At 33.3% G+C, this 14,491-nt stretch overlaps 1 protein-coding gene across 1 annotated transcript in view; it reads right to left on the reverse strand.

The window, feature by feature from the left end:
* LOC145259303 (bridge-like lipid transfer protein family member 1) overlaps positions 1-14,491 on the reverse strand; it is a 454,810-nt gene that overhangs the window by 304,603 nt on the left and 135,716 nt on the right. The window contains 4 exon segments of the mRNA XM_080117188.1: positions 1,024-1,204; positions 1,606-2,552; positions 9,598-9,805; positions 10,975-11,089. Coding sequence (XP_079973314.1) covers positions 1,024-1,204; positions 1,606-2,552; positions 9,598-9,805; positions 10,975-11,089 — 1,451 coding nt within the window.

The raw sequence follows: 14,491 nt of genomic DNA on the forward strand, positions 1-14,491 counted from the left end.
AATTTCTGGTCGAAAACTGATTAAAAAGATTTTCCCAAATCTCAATACCCTTTATGTCAAATCTGGAGTCTATAGACTGAAAATTGACAGAGTAGTTTGGTAGGGAAATGTACATACAGACACACACTCAGATAATTTCACTTTTATATATATACATCAAGGTACGTTTGATTAAATACAGCGGATTTTTCTTTCTCCTTTATTTTTCTGTTGATCTTCCTGATCTGCCGAGCATTTCTTCTTGTTTCAGTTGGTAAGTTGTGCATTAGATTGTAGAGTGATTTTTGTCAGCCATTTTCCTCTAGTGCTTTCAATCCTTGAGAAGAGAGAGTGAACTTAGGAGTCAATACTTTTATAAGTGTAACCTTACAGCTAAATCAACCTATTGTCAAATAATCCGGGACTCCATGCTTTAGAAAAAAAGCAACCCAACAAGTTGTGTTAATTTATTTCGGACTATTAGTCTCATCTTTATTAGTTGTTTTTTATCTTTTTATTGGTTTGTTTATTCACAACGTTTCGGCCAACTATTCCTCTGGCCTTCATCAGGTGGTAACCACGACGGATAGGAACTTCGAATCTCCTAACTGCATTCTCAGCCATCACTGTTGAATCTCTTCGGTTCCAGATGAGCATTGTCTGAAGATAGCGGTTTCAATCCCACCCAAAGCATGCCAGAGGTTAATTGGTCAAAATGTGGTGAGACGACAACTACGGATGGCAGTGATAGCTGAGAATGCAGTTAGGAGATTCGAAGTTCCTATCCGTCGCGGTTACCACCTGATGAAGGCCAGAGGAATAGTTGGCTGAAACATTGTGAATAAACAATCCAATAAAAGATGAAAAAAAACAACTAATAAAGATGAGACTAGTAGTCCGAAATAAAAATAAATTAACATATAATGCTCATCTCAAAAATGAATTCCAATTAAAGAATAATATATATATACCAACAAGCTCTTATTATCATAATTTTTTTTTAATCAAAAATGTTTAAAAGAAAACAAATACCAGCAATATTACCTTATATGGCATGTGTATATTTTGTACTTCTAGGGCTCCTGTCATGATGCAGGCCATCACAGAGCAATTTCGGTGGGTAAGGGCATCTCTTAACTGTTTGATGGCCACAATCAAACGGTCAGATGGATTCAGCCAGGAGTTGATGGCTGGGGTGGCAGTACTTAATAAATTCCAGTCGAGCCTGAAATAAAAATTAAATTTATTTTTATTATTGTTGTTTTTGTTTTGTTTGTTTTTAAATCATTCAACATACTTTTCTTTTTTTTCAATTTCTTTTTAGTTGTTGTTGTTTTGAAACACAGATTACAAACTTTAGATTTATTTTTAACTAGCAGGGGTACCTGGCGTTACTCAGGTGTGTCGAGCAAGAAAGCCAGAAAAAAAAAAAAAGTAGTAGAATCAAAGCAGTCAGCAGTTTGGGTGGAGAGAGGTGTAAAAAAAATTTTTTAAAGTAGTAGTAGACACGCAGACAGGCTAACACGAAGGAGGAAAAGAAGGTGAAAAAAAGACTGTGACGATTCCGAGAATAGCACGATCCTTATACTATACAAGTACCTTATAATAATAATACTAATATCTCACCTGGTAAAGTCCATTTTTCTCCTCATGGGTAATGGTGGTGGGGCTGCAAAGTTAAACCAAATTGTGTCTAACTCTAACACCCCACTTGATGCATCTCCTTCCAAGGGGCTGATTTTGGTAAGTCTTTCCAAGGACGGAAACTGACCATCCATTGATGTCATGGACATAGTAGAATCCCAGGAGGACATGGAATTCTTCTTTGGCTTCCATTTCTGCGGTGCCTCCCCTTTATCAAGCTCTGTCTTGGTCTGTTCTTGCATCTCTTCCAGAGTTTTTTCGATCTCTTCCATTTTGTGCTGGAATTCGGTGTCCAGATTCTCTCGGAATCCAAGACGACGCACAGCAGTCAGATTGATGCCTTCCATTCCGCACTCAAACATGATAAACCCAATTCCAAGATCCTCGTCTTTTGGACGATATTCACGACTGCTGCTCTGCGTCTGTGACGACTCGCGGCTCAGCGTGCTCTGTTTCGACTCTGATGGAAGGCTGTCTTTGTCGAACACAAACAAAACCTTCGACCGGAGTTCTGGGATTGCTGTCAGGATCACATTCTCTGAAAAGTTGCTGTGTTTCAAAAGTCGGCGTAGTTGGAAATGAATTTTTTCGATTGACAAACTTCCGACATTCTCATCTTTCGAGGTTTCTGAAAGTTTGTAATTCTCAGTAGAGTCCGTACCGGTGTTGGTGTTGCCGATTGGTGTAGTTCCTGGTCCCTTTACGGATTTGTCTTTATGGACGAGTATGTTTGTGGAACGTTGGAGACTGCTGTTCGGGCTCCCTTCCGTGGTGATCTTGCACGAATGACAGTTTGAGAGCAGTTGGCATTCGATGTTGTTCACGCAGATTGCCAACAAAGAGACGCATGTAAAGTCGTGCATGTTGTCCAGAGCAGAGAATGAGACACGTTCTTCAACAATCGAAGTCTGGAGGATACACACATTGATCTATAAAAAGAGACAGAAAAATAACGGTTTAAATGAATCAATAGTTTTTGGGGTTTTTTTTTTACTCTTATTCTACCACTAGTCTCTCTTTCTTGGCTAGGTCCAAAAGAGAGTTTTCAATTTAATAGGTCCCACTTTGTCAACTAAGCTCCAACCCCTGTCCCATCACCACAATGTTGCATCTCTGTGTCTGTTTTACAATTATTTTAATAGAATATGCTCTGATGAACTCGTTGCACTTGTGTTCCTCTCGACGTACATATCCCCGTCAAATCCACTTTGCAACAAAATCCCACTCCTTCACTGTTGAGACTCCTAAATACCAGAAAGCTTTCTACTCTAATAGTTTCTTTTCTTGAACGGTTAGACTTTGGAATTCCCTTCCTGTTACCTGCTTCCCTGACTGTACTGATATGCAGTAGCTTAAATATAACGTAAACCAACATCTTGTTAATCTTTGGTCCCAAATAGTAGCCCCTTACGTCCAAGTGGTGATATGCCTTGTTAGGGGTGAACGTGAGTGAAAAAAGAACTCCCATAAGGTACATTGACACTTGGACATAAGGAGATACTATTTGGGAGCATATCTGCAGGGACACCATGAGTAGCAAGATGTTTGTTCACATTACATTTAAATTTCTGCATGTGAGTACAATCAGAGAAGCAGGATTTAACAGCTACTATTTGGGACCATATCTACAGGAACACTATATAGGGAGTTGAGGAGCAAAAACCTGTTCACATAACATATAAAGTTCTGCATGACAGTACAGTTAAGGAACCAGGAGATCGGCTAGGAAATGTAAAATTTAGCAGTTTGAGGGAAGAAACTATTAGAGTAAAAGACTTTCCGGCATCTTGGGACCTCTACAATGAAAGGATGGGCTTGTGCAGTTTGTCAAGTTAGTCGTGATTATTTATGTTGAAGGGACACAAGGAGGTACGACAAGTTCATCAGAGGGAAGAGGGATACATTGCATCAAAGGGTTGGAACTTGGTTGATTATGTGCGATCTTTTAAGTTGGAAACTGTTTTGGATCGCAGGAGTGAGAGACTCGTGGTAGATATACCGACTCATATGTGGCAATAATGCTCCATACACTGGCGAATAGTGGTTTTGTAGAGATACAGGATACTGTCAAAGGTGAATAAATTTCTAGCAGGGTAGAGGGAGCCCACTTTCTTTGCAGCAGCTTTGGCAATGTCCTCAATGTATTTGTCTCAATTCATGCTAGGAACCAATACTATTTTAGAAAACTATGTTGTGTTGTGATAGGATATAAAGTGTCTCTACCCCAACAGATAGAACCAGCAGGAGAGATTAGCCTTTGTTATGATAAGGTGCATAGAACTAAGCATTATGGTATCCGTTCGATGCACAGTTGGGGTTTAATAGAGATTAATAGGGATTAGTATTTTATGTAAAAAATGAGCACAAATTTAACCGTATTCAACCAGCAATTTGTCAAAGCACTCATTCTAAGTCCATGGACTATAACTTTTGTTCATTTTCAATGGTCTTAGAAGTCTAGTAAGTTTCATATTTTCTTCAAATAACCTGAGTGTTCAACATTCAAACTCTTCAGCTTAACTTCCACAGGTAACATGAATTGGAAAAAATACATAGAAGATAATAACAAGGTTGCTGCAAAAAAAAAAAGTGAGATTCTTTAATTGTGCTAAAAAACTTCTTACACCTGTTAGTATTCTATATCAGGATTTCCCAAAATCCAGGGCTCTGTGAGTGAGGCTGAGGGGCTCCAGAAACCCTTTCTTAAAGAGGACCAAATGCTTTATATGGAAAAATTAAATGGCTGCAGATATTTAACTTTTTATCTATTTTCCTGGAAAAATATGATACATAACTACAGGTGTAAAGAGTTTCAGGTCACCATCTGTGCATGGAATATTGCTGTTGCATCTGGGCTGGTTCATATTCAATTTCAGATAGATGAGTGTTTTTCGTGAAAGTCTGACGAGGGGGGGGATCAGATTGTAGCTCAGACGAACACTTGCTATGAAAATAACAATAAAGCAGAAACAGGCTTGCCACGCCTCTTCAGTGGGAAAAAGGTTGCAGGTAAGAGAAAAGGGCATCCCCCCTATGAGGCTACAAAGTCTATTTTGAACTCTATCAAGGCCGGATAAAATCTTTATAGCAGCTCCTGCCCAGATCATCGGAAATGCTAACCAGACCAACAATTGAATACGCTAGATGCCTATTGTATATATAGTTTCAACAGAAATATTAACAGTAAATTATCGAGAGAGATGAAGAAAGAAACAGTGGAAATTCAATGGGATGCGTCTAGTTATCATAACTATTACCATTATGAATTATTAATGCTAGTACTATTACTACTACTATTATTACTATTACTAAATTCAATAGGATGCTACTAGTTATAACTATTGCTACCATTACTATTATGAATTATTAATGTTAGTATAATTACTAGCATTGAAACAACATTCTAAAATGGGTGACCATTTGGGAATTCCAGGTGCTGTAAGTGCTCTCTGCTTATCTCAGCATTGATTCCAGTCGTCCTGGACATCTCCTTGCCACTGGACTCAAGCAGTGCCGATTCTGGAGAGGCGTGGTTGGAGATTGCACAACCCTTAGCACACAATTACATGTGCATCTGCCTCTACAGGGGGTATCCTTTGTCTTTCGAGACTGAACGGAGGCATCAAGAGTGTGTGTTTGTATTTATATAACGTGAGATAAATAGACAAATAGACAGATTGATATAAATATTCAGTTGTTTTCCTTAAAAGCTCTTCAAGTTGCAATTATCTTACGTGCCAGATGACATATGAGCATCTGAATTTTTTTTTTTTTCTATCGAGCTTGTAACGAGTCGATTTATCATCGCTTGGCATTCCTCGAAATTTACTGGCAGGGGGTTTCCATTGTGTTTTGAGATTAAACGGAGGCTTCCAGTATAATTACTACTACTACTACTACTACTAGTCTTATTACTACTATTTATACTACTACTACTACTACTACATGTACAATTATAATTATTATTATTACTACTACTATTACTACTATGTATACTACTATAATTATTATTATTACTACTATTTATACTACTACTACTACGTATACTATTATAATTATTATTATTACTACTACTATTACTAGTCTTCTACTACTACTACGTATACTATTATAGTTATTACTACTAGTCTTATTTATACTACTACTAGTCTTATTTATACTACTACTACTATGTATACTATTATAATTATTACTACTACTAGTCTTATTTATACTACTACTACTACTTATACTATTATAATTATTACTACTACTAGTCTTATTTATACTACTACTACTATGTATACTATTATAATTATTACTACTACTAGTCTTATTTATACTACTACTACTAGTCTTATTTATACTACTACTACTATGTATACTATTATAATTATTACTACTACTAGTCTTATTTATACTACTACTACTATGTATACTATTATAATTATTACTACTACTAGTATTATTTATACTACTACTACTAGTCTTATTTATACTACTACTACTATGTATACTATTATAATTATTACTACTACTAGTCTTATTTATACTACTACTACTATGTATACTATTATAATTATTACTACTACTAGTCTTATTTATACTACTACTACTAGTCTTATTTATACTACTACTACTATGTATACTATTATAATTATTACTACTACTAGTCTTATTTATACTACTACTACTAGTCTTATTTATACTACTACTACTATGTATACTATTATAATTATTACTACTACTAGTCTTATTTATACTACTACTACTATGTATACTATTATAATTATTACTACTACTAGTATTATTTATACTACTACTACTAGTCTTATTTATACTACTACTACTATGTATACTATTATAATTATTACTACTACTAGTCTTATTTATACTACTACTACTAGTCTTATTTATACTACTACTACTATGTATACTATTATAATTATTACTACTACTAGTATTATTTATACTACTACTACTAGTCTTATTTATACTACTACTACTATGTATACTATTATAATTATTACTACTACTAGTATTATTTATACTACTACTACTAGTCTTATTTATACTACTACTACTATGTATACTATTATAATTATTACTACTACTAGTCTTATTTATACTACTACTACTATGTATACTATTATAATTATTACTACTACTAGTATTATTTATACTACTACTACTAGTCTTATTTATACTACTACTACTATGTATACTATTATAATTATTACTACTACTAGTATTATTTATACTACTACTACTAGTCTTATTTATACTACTACTACTACTATGTATACTATTATAATTATTACTACTACTAGTCTTATTTATACTACTACTACTATGTATACTATTATAATTATTACTACTACTAGTCTTATTTATACTACTACTACTATGTATACTATTATAATTATTACTACTACTAGTCTTATTTATACTACTACTACTAGTCTTATTTATACTACTACTACTATGTATACTATTATAATTATTACTACTACTAGTCTTATTTATACTACTACTACTATGTATACTATTATTATTACTACTATTAGTCTTATTTATACTACTACTACTAGTCTTATTTATACTACTACTATGTATACTATTATAATTATTACTACTACTAGTCTTATTTATTCTTCTACTACTATGTATACTATTATAATTATTACTACTACTAGTCTTATTTATACTACTACTACTATGTATACTATTATAATTATTACTACTACTAGTATTATTTATACTACTACTACTATGTATACTATTATAATTATTACTACTACTAGTCTTATTTATACTACTACTATGTATACTATTATAATTATTACTACTACTAGTATTATTTATACTACTACTACTATGTATACTATTATAATTATTACTACTACTAGTCTTATTTATACTACTACTACTACTACTTATACTATTATAATTATTACTACTACTAGTCTTATTTATACTACTACTACTATGTATACTATTATAATTATTACTACTACTAGTCTTATTTATACTACTACTACTATGTATACTATTATAATTATTACTACTACTAGTCTTATTTATACTACTACTACTATGTATACTATTATAATTATTACTACTACTAGTCTTATTTATACTACTACTACTATGTATACTATTATAATTATTACTACTACTAGTCTTATTTATACTACTACTACTAGTCTTATTTATACTACTACTACTATGTATACTATTATAATTATTACTACTACTAGTCTTATTTATACTACTACTACTATGTATACTATTATAATTATTACTACTACTAGTCTTATTTATACTACTACTACTAGTCTTATTTATACTACTACTACTATGTATACTATTATAATTATTACTACTACTAGTCTTATTTATACTACTACTACTACTACTTATACTATTATAATTATTACTACTACTAGTCTTATTTATACTACTACTACTATGTATACTATTATAATTATTACTACTACTAGTCTTATTTATACTACTACTACTATGTATACTATTATAATTATTACTACTACTAGTCTTATTTATACTACTACTACTATGTATACTATTATAATTATTACTACTACTAGTCTTATTTATACTACTACTACTAGTCTTATTTATACTACTACTACTATGTATACTATTATAATTATTACTACTACTAGTCTTATTTATACTACTACTACTACTATGTATACTATTATAATTATTACTACTACTAGTCTTATTTATACTACTACTACTAGTCTTATTTATACTACTCCTACTATGTATACTATTATAATTATTACTACTACTAGTCTTATTTATACTACTACTACTATGTATACTATTATAATTATTACTACTACTAGTCTTATTTATACTACTACTACTAGTCTTATTTATACTACTACTACTACTTATACTATTATAATTATTACTACTACTAGTCTTATTTATACTACTACTACTACTTATACTATTATAATTATTACTACTACTAGTCTTATTCAAAATCCAGGGCTCTGTGAGTGAGGCTGAGGGGCTCCAGAAACCCTTTCTTAAAGAGGACCAAATGCTTTATATGGAAAAATTAAATGGCTGCAGATATTTAACTTTTTATCTATTTTCCTGGAAAAATATGATACATAACTACAGGTGTAAAGAGTTTCAGGTCACCATCTGTGCATGGAATATTGCTGTTGCATCTGGGCTGGTTCATATTCAATTTCAGATAGATGAGTGTTTTTCGTGAAAGTCTGACGAGGGGGGGGATCAGATTGTAGCTCAGACGAACACTTGCTATGAAAATAACAATAAAGCAGAAACAGGCTTGCCACGCCTCTTCAGTGGGAAAAAGGTTGCAGGTAAGAGAAAAGGGCATCCCCCCTATGAGGCTACAAAGTCTATTTTGAACTCTATCAAGGCCGGATAAAATCTTTATAGCAGCTCCTGCCCAGATCATCGGAAATGCTAACCAGACCAACAATTGAATACGCTAGATGCCTATTGTATATATAGTTTCAACAGAAATATTAACAGTAAATTATCGAGAGAGATGAAGAAAGAAACAGTGGAAATTCAATGGGATGCGTCTAGTTATCATAACTATTACCATTATGAATACTACGTATACTATTATAATTATTACTACTACTAGTCTTATTTATACTACTACTACTATATATACTTTTATAATTATTACTACTACTAGTCTGATTTATACTACTACTACTACTACGTATACTATTATAATTATTACTACTATAACAACTGTTATTACTAATGGTCTTATTAAAACACAGCATGGGTGTAATGCTATTAACAGAATGGATGACATCCCTCACCCTCATGGCACTGGACTATATTTTATGACAAGTCATCAAAAATAGAAGATCAAGTGACTCTCCATGTCACGATTGTTTCACAGGAGGAGATAAAAAAACTAAAGAGTTCCTCGGCATGTTTTGTACAGTGATCAAATCTCACCTTCGACAATGAGAAGTAAGCCTGAATGCTTGAAGTCTTCATCTCCATCGGTTCCTTGCGAGTGTTGCCAGTCTCATTCACCTCCTCTGGACTCAGCTTCTTCAAGCGATTCTTCTGTTTCAGTCGATCTAAGCAACGCAGGTGAAGACGATCAATAATGGAAGATGGATGAAGGGTAGATAGAACAGGAGTCACTGCTTCGATATATCTGAAAAAAAAATGGACACAAGAGAAAAATGATTTGTAAAGTCAGAGTTGTGTTTTCTGCGATAGAAGCAATGTTTAAATTTTAAAATAAAATATGTATAAAACAAGTTTATAATCCAAATTACAGTGCAATGTTATGAAAATAAACAAATATTTTTTTTTTTTAAATTAATATTTCGGAGATAAACTCCATCCTCAGAATTTTATAAATTTTTCTTTTTTTGTTTTATTTCACCATAAAATAAAAGTTATTAAAGAATCAGCGTGTTGTCTGACTTTCATTTCATGTGTGCCAACTAATGAAAGTATTGTATCTTTTGTCTTTTAAGGAGTCACTACTTATCAAGGCTAAAAGCCACATAAGGATGAAAGTTAATGAATTGAATAGTCACAGTGTTATACTAGTGCATGTTTTTTTAATTAAAATCTCATAAAATTAAATTTTATGAAATTTAAAACCAAAAAAGATTTTTTTTTTGCATAGACCAAACAAAAAACTGACAGTAAAAACAAAAAGAAATTAACAGCAAAAATATGATAGCCAAAAAATGACAGCAAAAAAAAATGACAGCAAAAAAAATGACAGCAAAAAAAATGGTGTAGTTTTTTGCACTTCTTTAATATAATAGCAACATTTAAAAAACCCAAATATTGAATTTTAAGAAAAACTAATATCTACTTAATTGTCATGTCGAATTTAGTAATATATCCAAAAATTACAAAAAACAATAAAATTATTAATGAAAATCGATAAATGATCAGATTAATTATTAATGGAAATAGTTTTTGAAATAAGTTTTTACATAATTAAACAGCATCAAGTCAGGGGAAATAACTTAGTCTTGTAACAATTAATGGTAGATGTAACACAATCATCTATTTGTCAAAGTACACGTTTTATGTAATAATTTAACTAATTGCGACATGACAATTAAGTAGATAACTTTGCTTTTAGTTGAAATTGACATAAAATTAAGTAGTTATCATAAAATTAAGTAGTTATCATGGACATAATTGCTTATCAGTGTTTTTTAGTGAAAACTCAATTTTTCCACTGTGTGATTCCGTTATTATAATAAAGAAGAACCTTTTCTTTTTTTTTTCTGGGTATATCCTTGTATTTTTTTTGTAATTTACCTGGATTGATAGTGTCTTTGCATAAATACTGACCTTTGCATGGATTCTAATAATAAAGGGGTCAACAACACGTCAACAGATCCTTTTAACTTGATGACTGCTGTCGTCTTGGATGAGTTTTCAGATATCACAGCATCTGTAGAATCAGCTAAACAAATAAAAAAAATGAAAAGCGTATCTTATGTAGTTCCTGACTTTTATACGAAAAGTCATACATGCACAGAATAAATTTCAATTTTTGTTCCAAAAAAGAAAAACACGTTTAGTTTTTATTTCATTTTTATACTAATGAGTCAACACCAACCAAGGCCAAAAGTCACCCGAGGATAAAAGTTAATTTCCTGTATAATAAAATGATTGCAGAAATACCCCTCTGGACCCAAGTATCGTAGGTTTGCAACAACAGATTCCACATACTAATTCAATACATCTAGGCTAATAGTAACTATCTTATGTAGCTTTTGAACACCATTTCATACATTCATTCCTGATAATAAAATGCTACATTACATCATACGAGCAACACCATCACAACATCTCTAGAGAAAGGAGTCCCTATTTTTCTCTCTAAATATTTATTACTACCACTGCTACTAGTTGTCACTGGAGACAAATTCTACTTGTTCTACAAATTCTGTAGTTACATTGACCTTAACTGGCTAATAGATACATAGACCTAATATAATCTTTCCCATTTCCGCTTCATAAATAATAAAGGCTCCCTCGCCAAAGTCCGTCTATTGTGATTGGCTGAGATCTGAAAATTCTCATATTCCAGAATACAGTTCTTCACTTTATAAACGAAAGCTTACTAACATTAAAATATGGTGTCACTAACAGCCATATTATTGCGCCCGACGTCAAGTTTATTTAATGCGACGTCAAGGTCATTTCAGGCATGTAAAATCGAAATTTACAAGAGAGAAAAATCATTAACGAACGTTAAATAATCTGTTTAGTTACTTTCTTATACAAAGTTTAAAACACGCTATCCACTCTAAGAATCTCCTTCTCGTCGACAACTCCTTATCTGTAACTAAATCTAAATGCAGATTCCATGAACAAAGTTTCTTTCCTACAACTGCCCGCCTATGGAAGAGCCAAACTGCTTTCTAGTTGACTACAATATGGTCGTTTTCAAGTCCAATGTAAGCAAGTTCTTGTTGAGCTGTTCCTTTAAATAATCAAATTATACCAAATTTCCACTACTAACGATTACTATGCTGTTGTGCTAGTGACCACTGGACACTTATTAGCTCTTATCCTTGAGTGGCTCAAGGATCCTGATAAATGGTGACTCGCTTGTATAAAAAAAAAATTTGGTTTTGTACCATCTTAAACTGAGATTTAAAATTAATAATAATAATAATAAATATTTGTCCAAACTCCTTCTTGCCAATACCCGACTTCAACTGTAATCTTCACTGACTGTTCTCTCTCTCTCTCTCTCTCTCTCTCTCTCTCTCTCTCTCTCTCTCTCTCTCTCAGTTGTCCAAAAAGAAGACTGCCCTGTGCTTTTCCCTTCATGCTTTTTCATAGCAGTCGTTGTCCTCATATGCAAATTCATGCCATATGTATATTTATAAACCATCTAGAGATGAAAGTTTTTATGTTCTCTTTCCTTTCATGATTCTCTCACCCGACAGGACAGACAGAGGCGTTGTCGCTTGTGTAAGTCACTTTTTGCATTATTTTCGCTACTCTGTGAAAGCAAGAAAGATGTGACAGCAGTAGGACTCCATCTTAGAATGTATTTGACTCTTTTTCCATCTGACTACAACATGGTCGTCTTCAAATCCAATGTAAACAAGTTCTTGTTGATCTACCCCCTTAAATAATCACAATTGTACCAAAATTTCCACCACTGACGATTATTACACTGTTGTGCTGGTGACCATTAATCCTTGTCCTCAAGTGTCCCACAGACCTTGATAAATGGTGACCCCTTGTTTTGGTTTTGTACTCTATCAAAGCAAGAAAAACTGCTTTGAGTTGCACCTCCTCAGTTATGATAGGAGTACTATATCTTAGGACATATTTGACTCTTATACAAGCAGAGGACTGCATTCTAAAAGCATTCCTAATGTAGTGCTGAAAAAGCTTCAACCACAACTAACTCCCATACTTATAAAGCTATTCAAGCATTGTCCTAAGGATAGCTTCCCAACACCCTGGAAAACTTGATCAGTAAAAATTCAGGTGTTTGCTCATCTCCCTCTCAATACAGACCAATCACTCTCCTGTGCATCATGAGTAAGTTGCTGGAATCTGTGTTAAATAGAGAAGTAGTCAACCACCTCAGCAAAAATAACCTCCTCAGTGATATGCAAAATGGTGTCCATTCTGCTAGCTCTAAAACAGATGTGCTAACAGTTATGTCTCATAGGATTAGCGAATCTCTCAACGGACGCTTTTTTTTCTAGGGCAATTGCTCTTGAAATATCAAAGGCCTTTGATAGGGTATGGCACAAAGGTCTACTCCACAAAATCTCCAACTACGATATAGCTGGAAATGTCTTTTAAATTATTAAATTATTTCTCTCTGATATTTTCATAAGAGTAGTAGTTGATGGGCAGAAATCAGAAACTCACAGTATTAAAGCTGGAACCCCTCAAGAGTCCATCCTGGGCCCAACTCTCTTCCTGATCTACATCAACGATTTCCCAAATCACATCCTAAGATCATTTGTAGACATTTATGCTGACAACACTACCATCTATGGCAACACTTCAAAAACTGTAAATGACCAATTTCTTTCTGATCCTTTGATCTTAATCACGTTGTTCAATGGGGAAAGAGGTAGCTGGGTTATTTTTATGCATCTCAAACCAAGCTTCTATCTTTATATCATCAATGCTTTGATTCACATCTGGCATCAATTGAAATAGATGCCTCTCGTCTTGGGGAGAGTCCATGTTTTGACAAGCTTCTGGGTCTGAGATGGAACACATACATCAAATCTGTTGCCAAAGCTACTAGAAAAATGGTGGGATGGTTTTACCACTCCAGTAGATATCTCACTGCTGATACAATTTTCTACCTGTATAAGCGCCAAGTACGTTCAAGGATTGAGTACTGTTGCTGCATCTGGGCAGGAGCTGCTAGAAGGACCTTATTCTGTCTTGACAGAGTTCAAAATAGGCTTTGTAATTTAGTGGAGGATGTCCTTTTTTCTTCCCTAAAACCTCTTTCTCAGAGAAGAGATGTTGTGAGCCTTTCTCTGCGTTATCGTTATTTTCATAGCAAATGCTCGTCTGAGCTACGTTGGTCAAGATCAAAGTGTAGTATCTGTTCTTCAGATGCTGCACTTCCATTTCTTGTTCTCTTTCGGTGGAGGATCAGTCCTTCATGACTGAGACAATTTTTTTTATTTTTGTACCTTTTCTCCACGTTAAAAAACGACCCTGGTGTCTAACTCTGTCCCGTGGGGAGGCATAGTAAATAGGTACAATCTATGATCTCCCCTGGCCTGACTTTCATCACTCGTCTAGCTGAAACCACTATCAATAATTTCCCACACTCTTTATCTGTGCCTAAACCTAAACATAG

This window comes from Euprymna scolopes, chromosome 34, assembly GCF_053919585.1.
Source record: "Euprymna scolopes isolate OS-2025 chromosome 34, ASM5391958v1, whole genome shotgun sequence".
In the NCBI taxonomy this organism is placed as follows: domain Eukaryota; kingdom Metazoa; phylum Mollusca; class Cephalopoda; order Sepiida; family Sepiolidae; genus Euprymna; species Euprymna scolopes.